The sequence below is a fragment of the Molossus molossus genome, unplaced genomic scaffold (assembly GCF_014108415.1).
Source record: "Molossus molossus isolate mMolMol1 unplaced genomic scaffold, mMolMol1.p scaffold_m16_p_21, whole genome shotgun sequence".
Taxonomy (NCBI): Eukaryota; Metazoa; Chordata; class Mammalia; order Chiroptera; family Molossidae; genus Molossus; species Molossus molossus.
In genome coordinates, this window is record NW_023425357.1 from 35,807,336 (window position 1) to 35,819,405 (window position 12,070).

General features: G+C 38.9%; 1 protein-coding gene across 2 annotated transcripts in view; it reads right to left on the reverse strand.

Annotated features, from left to right (window-relative positions):
* TANGO6 (transport and golgi organization 6 homolog) overlaps nt 1–12,070 on the reverse strand; it is a 206,405-nt gene that overhangs the window by 124,259 nt on the left and 70,076 nt on the right. For both annotated transcript variants that reach the window (XM_036275427.1, XM_036275428.1), the window contains exons 13-14: nt 7,304–7,804; nt 4,572–4,629 (exon numbers count right to left, since the gene is read on the reverse strand). In XM_036275427.1, the coding sequence (XP_036131320.1) occupies nt 4,572–4,629; nt 7,304–7,804 (559 nt within the window). The remainder of the gene's footprint in view (nt 1–4,571; nt 4,630–7,303; nt 7,805–12,070) is intronic.

The window sequence follows — 12,070 nt, forward strand, 5'->3', positions numbered from 1 at the left end:
AAGAAATCACAAAAGAAATATAAAAACAAAACAAAACAGAACAAAAAATACAAAATATCAATAAACCTAAGTAACTAAGTAAAAGGTACTCTGTAACTTTCACATGGAGCCATATTTAAGCAGCCTAGAAAAGGAAAACATTTCTCTCTCTCTCTCTCTCTCTCTCTCTCTCTCCTTAAACCACAGCCAAGGGCTTAAACCACAGCCAAGGGCTCCTAATACTGCAGGACATTTACAAGTAGGCTGGTCTTGTCTAACTGGATGTCCAGAATGGCTTGTTTCCTGGAGTGCTTTAGGCCTGGGCAAAGGACACTGGCAATGCAGGTGGGAAAATGCAGTTCTTTCCTTCCTTAATGGGAAATTCACCTAAGGCCTTGGCCTCTAAGTGTATGTTACAAACACCAAAAACATCAATTAATTCAAACTTATTCACTGAGGGAAGCTGAGAACAGAAATTACACGGCTACCTCCCATGTTCTTCATCACCAAATTAGCTACTAACTGATTAGCACACCAATTAAAATTACTAAATACAAACATAAAACCAACAGTTGTGATTTTTATAGCAGACCCTAGGGGCTAATGAGCTCAGTGGGTTAATCAGCTAAGAAGCTTATTCCAAACAGCAGTGTTGCCACATTAGAATGATACAAGGAAGCTTCCCAAAACCCAGCCCTAAAATAAAATAAATCAGTGAGAAAACATCGCCTTCACAGTATTACAGTTTCTTGGGAAAAGTACAGATGACTTGCTTTCTGAGACTTATTAATTATAGGCATTTTAATTATAGGCACTTGATTGATTTATTTAATTCCCATAAATACCATTATTGGCATGTAGCTTCCTGAGCCCTTTCAGGTCCCCAGGCTTATCTCAATTACTGGACTTTTTGGCCTCTCAGCTGCAGGTAATTATTTTCTCTCTTGAAACTTTCTCCTCCTTCACCTTCTGCTCTCACCTAGATGTCCTTTTACCTCATTGGGTGATCATTTTGTCTCCTTTGAAAAATTTTCTTTTTGCTTTTTAACCTAGTCACAACTCACTGTTAAAATGTTTTGTATATAGTAGGTGCACAATAAATGTCTGCTGAATAAAGAATAAATCCCCAGACTCATGTCTTCATCACTGTATATTTTCCCCTCTGCACACTTTCTTAAGCTTCAATTCCTAGATCTGTATAGAGCGAATTAAACCCAAATTACACCAAGAAATAAGTAAGCAATAAGGATCTATACAGGCATTTGTGCTCACACAGAACTTTGCCTTTTGCAGATAAACAGAACACATCAGTGTGAAGGACTCATTAATGGCTTCAATTCTTCACCCCCTCCCTACACCCATGCCCTTTATCCTGTGATTTGGCAGTTTATCCCACTATAGGGATAGAGTATATTTCTCCACCCCTTAATGTTTGGATTGAGCCACATGACTTGCTTTAGTCAACAGAACGAGGCAAAGTGATAGGATTACAGTTTCTAGCTTAGTTAGGCCTTAAGAGGCCTCTTGAGTTTGCTTTTGCTCCCTTGCACTTCTGCTGTCACCATGAGAACATGCCCTGGGAGGTCATCCGTCCAGGGATGCTTAGGAACATGTTTAGCAGAGCCACTATTAGCTGGCTGACAGACCTGCAGGGAGAAGCACAGCTGCCGACCAAGCCCAGCCTATATCAGCTGAACCACATGGGTCTACAGATGTGTGAGTGATAATAAATGATTGGTGTTTTAAGCTACTGAGTGTTGGGGTAGACTGCTATGTAGCAATAACTAACTGACAGAATGAGCCTACTCAAGCTTTAGATCTGACAAGTTACACAGATCACCACATTATTACCTACCAGTCCAACAGTAGAAGTACAGTGGTTGTCCCTCTTATCTGTGGTTTTGCTTTCCACTGTTTAAGTTACCGCAACCAACCACGGTCCAAAAATATTCCAGAAATAAACAAATCATATAAAGGTCATGGGCGCAGGGAGGGGTGAAGTTTGAAATTGAAGTTCTCAGTAGTGTGATGAAATTGCACGCCATCCCATTCCATTCCACGCCATCCCATTCCATTCCACATAGGGCATAAATCATCCCTTTGTCCAGCGTCTCCACACTGAATACACTATGTGCCCATTAGTCACTTAGTAGCCATCTCAGTTATCACCTCTATCAGACTGACTGTCACGGTATCACAGTGCTTGTGTTCAAGTAATTCTTATTTTACTTAATAATGGCCCCAAAGCTCAAGAGTAATGATACTGGCAATTTGAATACACCATAGAGAAGGGGTAAAGTACTTCCTACGAGAGAAAAGATAAATGTTCTCAAATTAACAAAGAAGGAAAAAATCATATGCTGAGGTGAAACCAAATATTCTATCCATGAAATTGTGAAGAAGGAAAAATAAATTTGTGCTACCTCTGCTGTCACACCTCAAACTGAAAAAATTATGGCCATAATATGTAATAAGTGCTTAGTTAGGATGGAAAGGCATTAAATTTGTGGGTGGAAGAAATTAGCAGAAAATGGGTTTTGATTGACAGCAGAATGTTGTACCAGAAAGCACTAAGCCTATCTATAGGAAGCCTTCAGCAAGGAATCCTCTGAAAAGAGTGACACCAAGTAAGGAATGGTTACACAGACTCAGGAATAAATTTGCACTGAAAAATACAAAAATTACTAAAAAGGCTGTGTTTGCCAATGAAAATGCTGCCACATTTCCAGCAGAATTGAACAACTTCATTAGGATTCAAGCACCCACCTGGGGTCTTGGACTGTATCCCTGCAGATAAAAGGGGTGAGGACTGGTGTTCCATAAAATTTACTAATTTAAAGTGTACAATTCACCCTGCTGGTATGGCTCAGCAGTAAGAGTGTTGCCTGTGGACCAGAGAGTTTCAGTTTGGATTCTGGCCAAGGGCACATACCTCGGTTGCAGTTCCTCCCCGACCCCGGTTGGAGTTGTGCAGGTGGCAACCAATTGATGTGTCTCTCTCACATCAATGTTTCTCTCTCTCTCTTCCTCCTCTCTCTCCAGCTCTATCTGAAGATAAATATAAAAATATCCTCAAGTAAGAATTAAAAATAATAAATAAAATAAAATAAAGTGTACAATTCACCCTGGTTGGTGTAGCTCAGTTGGTTGGAGCATCATTCCATACACTAAAAGGTGGCGGGCTCGATTCCTGATCGAGGCACATACCCAGGTTGTGGGTTTGATCCCTGGTCGGCCATGTGTGAGAGGCAATGAATTGATGTTTCTCTCTCACATAGATGTTTCTCTCTCTCCCTCCCTCTAAAATCAATTTTTAAAAAGCATACAATTCAATGGCTCCTAGCATTTTCAGAGTTGTGCAGCTATCCCCATAATCAATTTTAAAATGTTTTTATCACCACAAGAAGAAATCCCAACCCTGTCTCCCCTTCCTGCAACCCTAGACAACTACTAATCTACTTTCTGTCTCTATAAATTTGCCTGTTCTGTATATTTCATATAAAGGAACCATAAAATATGTGTTTTTTTTGTGACTGGTTTCTTTCACTTAACAGAATGTTTTCAAGGTTCATCCACACTGTAGTATGTTTAATTAATTCATTTTTTATGGCCAAGTAACATTCCATTTTATGTACATGCCATACTTTGTATATCTGTCATCAGCTGATGAATATTTGTTGTTTCTACCTTTTGGCTATTATAAACACTCCTGTGCAAGTTTTTGTGTGGACATATGTCTTCATTTCTCTTGGGTATATTGCTAGGAGTGTAACTGTTAACTCTATGTGTATCTTTTCAAGGAACTGCCAGACTGTTTTCCAAAGTAGTGTACAATTTTGCATTCCTACTTAGCTCCCTTTTTACAGATAAGAAACTGAAGACCAGAGGGATTAAGTAATTTGTCAAAGTTCATCTAGCTGAGAAGCAGGGAACGGGAGCTGCATCCAGATGCTTTGTCTCCACCGCCCTAGTTCCTGATGACTATATTCCACTGATGGAGCCAACAAACACTATGAGTTAATTCTTACCTTCTCAACACATCTGTTTCTTGCCCTTTTGGGTGAATAATTCTCTAACCCCATTTCATGAGGCCCCTCTCTAGATCTGGGATCCAAAAATTAATGGAGATGTGAATAACAAACAAAGAATCACAAAAAAGAAATAAAAATACTGCAAAAAAATGTTTTGATGAAGACACAGTAAATACCTTGAGATTATTAGAGTTTAAATAGAGAGCAAAGGTGCATACTGACAATAGTCAAACACATAAAAAGTTAATGTACTAAGAGCTCCTATGTGAGCCATTCTTTAATATACCTCTTTGAACTACCAGAAATGGGATTTAGTCCACAGAATAAGTAAACATAAGTAAAGACCTCCACATCACTATGAGACATTGAGACTCTATAAGGACCCTTTAGGAAGCCTTCAGGATTTTATTATGACTTAAATCAAGCCATAGCTAGGAGGCAGGAAGATGAGCAGAATGATCAGCAGTCTTATGGCACCACAACTTTAGAGATTTTGTGCAAATATACATGAGGGACTCTTTGGTCCTAAGACTCAAAGTCCTTAATCCAGGACTAACTTACCCTGAATAGCAGATAGATATACAAAGGTATCATCATGCTCCAAGTTCTCCAAGAATATCTGGAACCACAAAATACAGCAGTGATATGACTCACAAAGAGCAAGTGAGATTGAGACTCTTTCTAGCAGCCTCAAAAGAATAAATGCCTTGTTTCTTATTAGTCTTATAACTTATAAACACTGGTCTGACTTTTAAAGTCTTGAGGAGAAAACAGTAAATAAGTTTGAAGTCCCATTTTTATAATAGTTTAAAAAGGGTAGTGATTAAGAGAAGTAGTCAAGCCCTGGCCGGTTTGACTCAATGGTTAGAGCATCAGCCTGTGGACCAATGAGTCATGGATTCAATTCCAGTCAAGAGCACGTACCTCGATTGCAGTTCGTCCCCGGCCCTGACCAGGGCCATGTGGCAGGCAACCTGTCAATGTGTCCCTCTCACGTTGATGTTTCTCTCTGTCTCTGTCTCTGTCTCTGTCTCTGTCTCTCTCTCTCCCTTCCCTCCCTCCCTCTCTATCTGAAGATAAATAGAAAAAATATCCTCCAGTGGGGATTAAAAAAAAGAGAGAGAAGTAGTCAAGTATACACCAGGAGTAGGCATGGAAACCAAAATCTGGAGGAACAGTTCTTAATATTTTTCCCTTTATAGCTCATGGTGGACAACATTCTCACATATGACAGGACAAGCTACAGGCTATGACACATAAAAGGCCAGGTTTGGGGTTATGTCCAGTTGATGGCACATTTTCTGAACAGTAATTTGATCCTTTTCTCCTGCACTCAGAAAGCATATGGAAATACAAGTGAGAAGCAGAAACATTACTATTGGGATAACTTTAAATCTGTTCTAATTTCTTTTTAAAAATCTTTTCCAAATTTCAGCACTTCAATTGACATTAGTAACAAATTACTCTCAACACATCTCACAATTTAGAACCTACCAGGGCATGCCAACTGCTGTGGGTAGTGCTTATCTAGAAGATATAACAGTGACATGTTAGATTTAGGCCCTAACATGAGGGCGAGAGAAAGACAGTGGCCATGTGCCCATGTTCCTCCTGCTTGGTATCTAGGGGGAGACAGAAATGCCTGTTCCATGTGTAGTGATATGTCCTTTGCTGGCACAGCGATTCTTGATATCAACTTGATGCTGCTGGTCTCCACACGTGCAGTATGTTAAAAAGAGCCTTATATTAGTTCATCTAGGAAGATGGCCAGGTTGGAAGGGGTGGGGATCATGTATGAAGTAAAAGAAGTGTAATCTAGGGTAGTAGCTGTGGGAATGAAGAGGAAGAAATGGATTTGAAAGGTTTCTTGGAAAAAGAATTGAAGGATTTCAATGACCTGTTATGTACAGCAGATGAAGATTAAATACATAAGTTTTTACAAATTCCAAAGATGTTCACTGCCTTCACCATCTAAGTAGGCGTATCAAGGGATAGTTTTGATGACTGCTCAAAGAAGATATATAATTTGAGGTTTTCAGCAACATTTTAATATCAACAAATCCTAGGCACATTTCTATTCCTCGCTTTACTCATCTATAAAGTTGGGGATAATTCCAATATTGCAGTTGTTGTGAGGACTACAGACAATGTCTGAAAGGTATAGGGCTGGCTTAATAAATAGCAATTATTATTATACTGTTAATCCTAATACTTAGTGACTAAAAATAAATGTTTTCAATCAGAATTATAATTCTTAGTCTAATGGCTAAACTATGTGGAAGAGATAATATAAACAACAGCTAATATTTATTTGGTGCTCATTTTGTGCCCATCACTGTAATTAGTGCTTTACATGGACGGTTTCATTTTAAATCTTTCAACATAAAGGGGGTCCTCACTTTACAAATGTAGATACTGAGGCTCAGAATGTTTAAGGGACTTGCCCAAGAAACTGATCTGGAATTTGGTCAGTAGTCTCTAGATCATTTGCTCTTTTTGTAAAAAAATTTTTCCTTTATTGATTTTAGAGAGAGAGGAAGGGAGAGGGAGAAAGAGATAAAAACATTTATGAGAGAGAACATCGACTAGTCGCCTCCTGCATGCCCCCCACTGGGGATTTGGCCCACAACCTGGGCATGTGCCCTGACCAGGAATTGAACAGGTGATCTCTTGGTACATGGGTTGACACTCAACCACTGAGCCACACTGGCCAGGCATAGAGCATTTGCTCTTAACCCATACTGAGGTCAGGATAATTTCTACAGAAGGGATAAGATTCCCAGCTATACATATATGTTCTCTCATATAAGTCTATGATCTAAAGAACAATATTTTCATTGTGATGGAGGGAGAATAAGGGAGGAGACCCAGTTCTGTCCAATGCCCCTCTAAAAAGGGCCCAGAGAAAACAGGTGGCTTATCTGGCTGGCCCACAGTGTCTATTTACCAGAAAGGTACTTTCCCACCTCTGGGAATTTGCTAATGCTGTTCCATCCCCTCTTCTTTCATCTGCTCAAACTTGACTATCTTGTTAAGAGCTACTCCCTCCAGATTTCAGCTATCTCCTTTTCCTGACCCTCCACAACATTTCTTGTCTGTAAAATTTCTGGTACTCTGTTCAAGTTCAATTTAGCTTTGTATGGTTATCTAGGAATTTCCTGTGTCTAAGTCTTGCCTCCTCAGAACAATTACAAGTTCCCTGAAAATAGTCTAGGACAGTGTCTGATACACAGCAAGGCTCCTGGAAAGCTGACCCACCTCGCGTGTCTATTTCTGTAGGGTGTTCTACTCACCTTGAGAAGCTTCTCTTGAACCTCAAGGGCTCTTGCTTCTCTCTGCTCTATCCAGCGAGAAAGAGTTCGTAAAGCAGCAGCCCGTGTTGGAATTTGAGGATCATAAGCAGATAAAAGAACTTCCTGGAGCTTTTCTGTGGTTATGCTTCCAGATTTCTGGTTTACAGTAGCACTGGGCTCACTGACCTCCTGAGGAATGAGGGGAGCACTAGATTTCAGACCAGTTTGGTTGGATTTCTCATGGTTTTGTTGTTTGAGGTGGCTATGAGACACATCAGTGTATCTTTGTTGCTGCTCTTCTAGTTTCCCTTCTGGATCCTTTTTGTTCAGGGTACTCTGGGCAGCCATACTGACAGCCTCACTGGAAAAAGCTCCATGGGTAGAGATAGTGATGTGGAGATCAACAGCGAGTTCCTGGATGATAGGGTCTGGGTATGTGTTGGAGACCTTCTCCAACAGAGGCAGCAATTGCTTCAGGACAGCAAAATCACTTGACTTCAACTACAAAATGAAACGAAAAATGGCCAATCCAAATTAACGTAGCGCATGTTGACATGACTTGAATATAAGGTGACACATCCTGAGTAAAAGGGACAGGGAGCAAATCTTATTCCTGGTATAATCAGCAGATAGTGAATCTGGCACTAATAACCATTGTTGAATAATAAAAAATATATATTTATTGAATATTTACCACATATAGGTACCTTTCTAAGTTAAAAAAATCAGTAATGCTAAAAAAAAAAAAAAAAAAAAAATGCCCTGGCCTAAATTAGCTAAGCGGTTAGAGCATCGGCCTGCAGTCCAGAGAGACCCGGGTTCGGTTCCCACTAAGGGCACGTACCTTGGTTGCAGTTTGTCCCCGGCCCTGGTTGGGTCGTGTGGGAGGCAGCCATTCGATGTGTCCCTTTCATGTCGATGTTTCTCTCTCTCTCTCTTCCTCTCTTTCCCTCCCACTCTATCTAGACAAAAAATGGAAAAATGTCCTCGGGTAAGAATAAAAAAAAAAAATCAGTAATGTATATTGTTACTCTTAATCTGTACAATCTGGTGGGCAAAACATGGTATCTTATGGTTTCAATTTGCATTAGCCAGACTAACAGCGATAATAAGCATCCTTCAATGTTTATTGACTATCTGTATTTCTTTTTCTGTGAAGAGCCTGTTAACATCCTTTGTACCCACTTATCCATTTAACTGCTTGTCTCTACAGCTATTCTTACAAAATCAGATTTTAATACCCAATCATATGATGAAATTATTTTCCATATTAATATATTTTTTACTTTTATTGCATTTTTATTTTTTATGTACCTTCTTCCATAAAAGATGAGTTCCTATTAGCAAAGTACTTAGAGATTGACACATAGTAAGTACTATGTAAATGTTTTAAAAATAAATACAATTAGCAAACAAAACACACATATTCATATCCCTATGATCTAGCTATAATTATTATCTACATTTAAACAGGAGGAAACTGAGGCACAGAACAGTTAAGTAACATGTCCAAGGTCATATGGTAAGATGTGAACTCAACAAGTCTGGCTACAGAGTCTATATACTCTTACCCAATATCCTACAAGGTCTCACTTGATCAAATAAAGCTGTTCTTAACTATATGATCTAAAGTGGCTGGTTAGCATACAATGGCACCATAGGTCTGGAAAGGAATGGGACAATAATTAGCAAAAGAGAATTTCTCCTAGAAAGTAGGAGTGAAAAATTACACAAGATTTTATTTTTTCCAGAAGCTCTGTTGGAATAATGCCATAGGCCTTTCATGTACTGTCAGTGGAGAAAACAAGAATCAGTGGTAGTATTTTTCTGTTTGAAAATAATGGAAAAATTATTGTATGAGGCTTCATGATAATTTGAAAACCTTACAGTTCTTAAATCCTTTTAGAACAAGGCAGGGTATTTATTACTTATTCATTCACTTGTTTCATTATCCGAACGAACAACCAATTAACCAATGAACTATTTTTGTAGGACCTATATAATGTTCTCATTTTATGCTATAAGTTCATGAAATTATTACTGTTCACTTTTCCTATCACTTTCCTCTAAAGTAAATGAAAACTTGAGGCACATGACAGGTTTGTACCTGTAGAACATCACCATACACTCCCCTTAGAAATCTTTGTTTAAACAATTAGAAATGAATGCAAAATTGGCATGAAGTTGAATTTCTAGTTCTGCAACATATGTCAGATTATCTTTGTGTACAAAACTACTGACCATTCTCATGTTACTGTATCTTAAAGAAGAGAATATGTATGTCTGGAGTAAAGGTATATATTATCTAAAAAAAAGGGGTCAATTTTATCAGGAATCTATGTGGAACCAGTAAAGACATTCTGGAATAATTTTGCTAGTATTATCATTATGCTAGATATCATTTAGTACCTCTGTAGTATCATGGATCTTTGTGGGGTTTTTTTTATGCATCTGAAATGGGAATATCTACTTATGTCTACAGTACATGGACTCATTCTTTCTTTTTTGATTTTAGAGAGAGAGGAAGGGAGAGGAAGAGAGAGACAGAAATATCAATGAGAGAGAACACCGATTAGCCTCCTCCAGCATGCCCCCCACTGGGGACCCAGCCCACAACCTGGGCATGTGCCCTGACCAGGAATCGAACGAGTGACCTCCCAGTGCACGGGTTGATGCTCAACCATGAGCCATACCAGCTGGGCCATGGACTCTTTTTCACTTCTACTATATACAACAATATCTTTTAAAAATATTTTATCCTCACGCAAGGACATTTTTTGCATTTATCTTCAGATAGAGAGGGAGGGAGAGAGGGCAGAAGAGAGAGAGAGAAACATCAATGTGAGAGAGACACATTGACTAGTTGCCACCCACACAACCACAACTGGGGCCGGGAACAAACTGCAACCGAGGAACTGAACCCGGGCCTCTCTGGTCCATGGGTCAACGCTCTAACTGCTGAGCCAAACTGGCCAGGGCTACAACAGTATCTTTAAAAACAAAACAAAACAAATAGACCAATGGAACAGAATAGAGAGCCCAGAAATAGACTTACATAAATATAGTCAACTGATCTTTGACAAAGAAGCAAATGGTAATGGAACAATTGGACATTCACATGAAAAAAAAAAAAAAAAAATTAGACATAGACTTTACTACATCACAAAAATTAACCCAAAATGGATCATAGACTAAATGCAAAACTATAAAATTCCTACAAGATAATATAGGAGAAAAATCTTGATAATCTTGGATATGGTCATGACTTTTTTTGATTAAATACCAAAGAAAAGGAACCCATGGAAGAAATAACTGATAAGATGGACTTCAGAATTAAAAACTGCTCTGCAAAAGAAAATGTCAGGAAAAAGAGAAGACATGCCACAGACTAGGAGAAAATATTTGCAAAATACACATCTGATAAAAGACAGTTATCCAAAATATACAAAGAACTCTTAAAACTCAACAATGAGGAAACAAACAACCCAATTAAAAATGGGGAAAAGACCTGAACAGATCCTTCACCAAAGAAGATATACAGATATACAGCATATGAAGAGATGCTCAACATCCTATATCACCAAGGAATTTCAAATTAAAACAACAATGAGATACCACTACACACCTACTAGAACTAAAATCCAAAACACCAACAGCACCAAATGCTGGCTAGAATGTGGAGTAACAGGAACTCTCATACATTGGTGGGAATGCAAAATGGTAAAGCCACTTGCAAGATAGTTTGGCAATTTCTTACAAAACTAAACACACTCTTATCATATGCTCCAGCACTACACTCCTTGTATTTACCCAAATGAGTTGAAAACATATGACCATAAAATCTACACACAGATACTTACAGCAGCTTTATTCATAACTGCCAAAACCGGAAGCAATCAGGATGTCCTTCAGGTGGTGAATGGATAAATAAGTTGTAATACATCTAGATAATGAGATTTTATTCAACACTAAAAAGAAATGGGCTATCAAACCACAAAAGACACGGAAGTACCTTAAATACATATTACTAATAAAAGAAGCCAGTCTGGAAAGGCTACTTAGTGTATGACTTCAAACATATAACATTCTGAAAAAGGCAAAACTGTGGAGATAGTAGAAAGATCAGTAGTTGTCAGGGGTTGAGAGAGATGAACAGACAGAGCACTGAGGATTTTTAGGACAGTGAAACGATTACATGTGGCAGACACATGTCATTATACATTTGTCAAAACCACAGAGTGTATGACACCACGAGTGAACTTCAATGTAAACTATAGACTTTGGGTGATAATGATGTGTCAATGAACGTCCATTGACTGTAATAAATGTACCACTCTATTACAGGATGTTGATAATGGGGGAAGCAGGTATGTGGAAAATCTCTGTACCTCCTGATCAATTTTTTGTGCACCTAAAACTGCTCTATTTAAAAAAACACACACATCTGTTCTCCCTGCTTTCAAACTTCTTAGTCATTGGGGGATTCATCTTATTAAACAGTAACTTCTTTAATCACATGGGCAGGTAGGTGGATTCTGAATAAAATAGTTGATAAGGCAATTAAAGCAAGGCACACTCGCGCTTATAAACTTACAGATTTTCCACTATTAGAAAAATGAGGGAGCCCTGGCCAGTTTGGCTCAGCGGTTAGAGCGTCCGCCTGCGGTCCGGAGAGACCCGGGTTCAGTTCCCGCTAAGGGCATGTACCTCGGTTGCAGTTTGTCCCCGGCCCTGGTCGGTCGTGCGGGTGGCAGCCACTCAATGTGT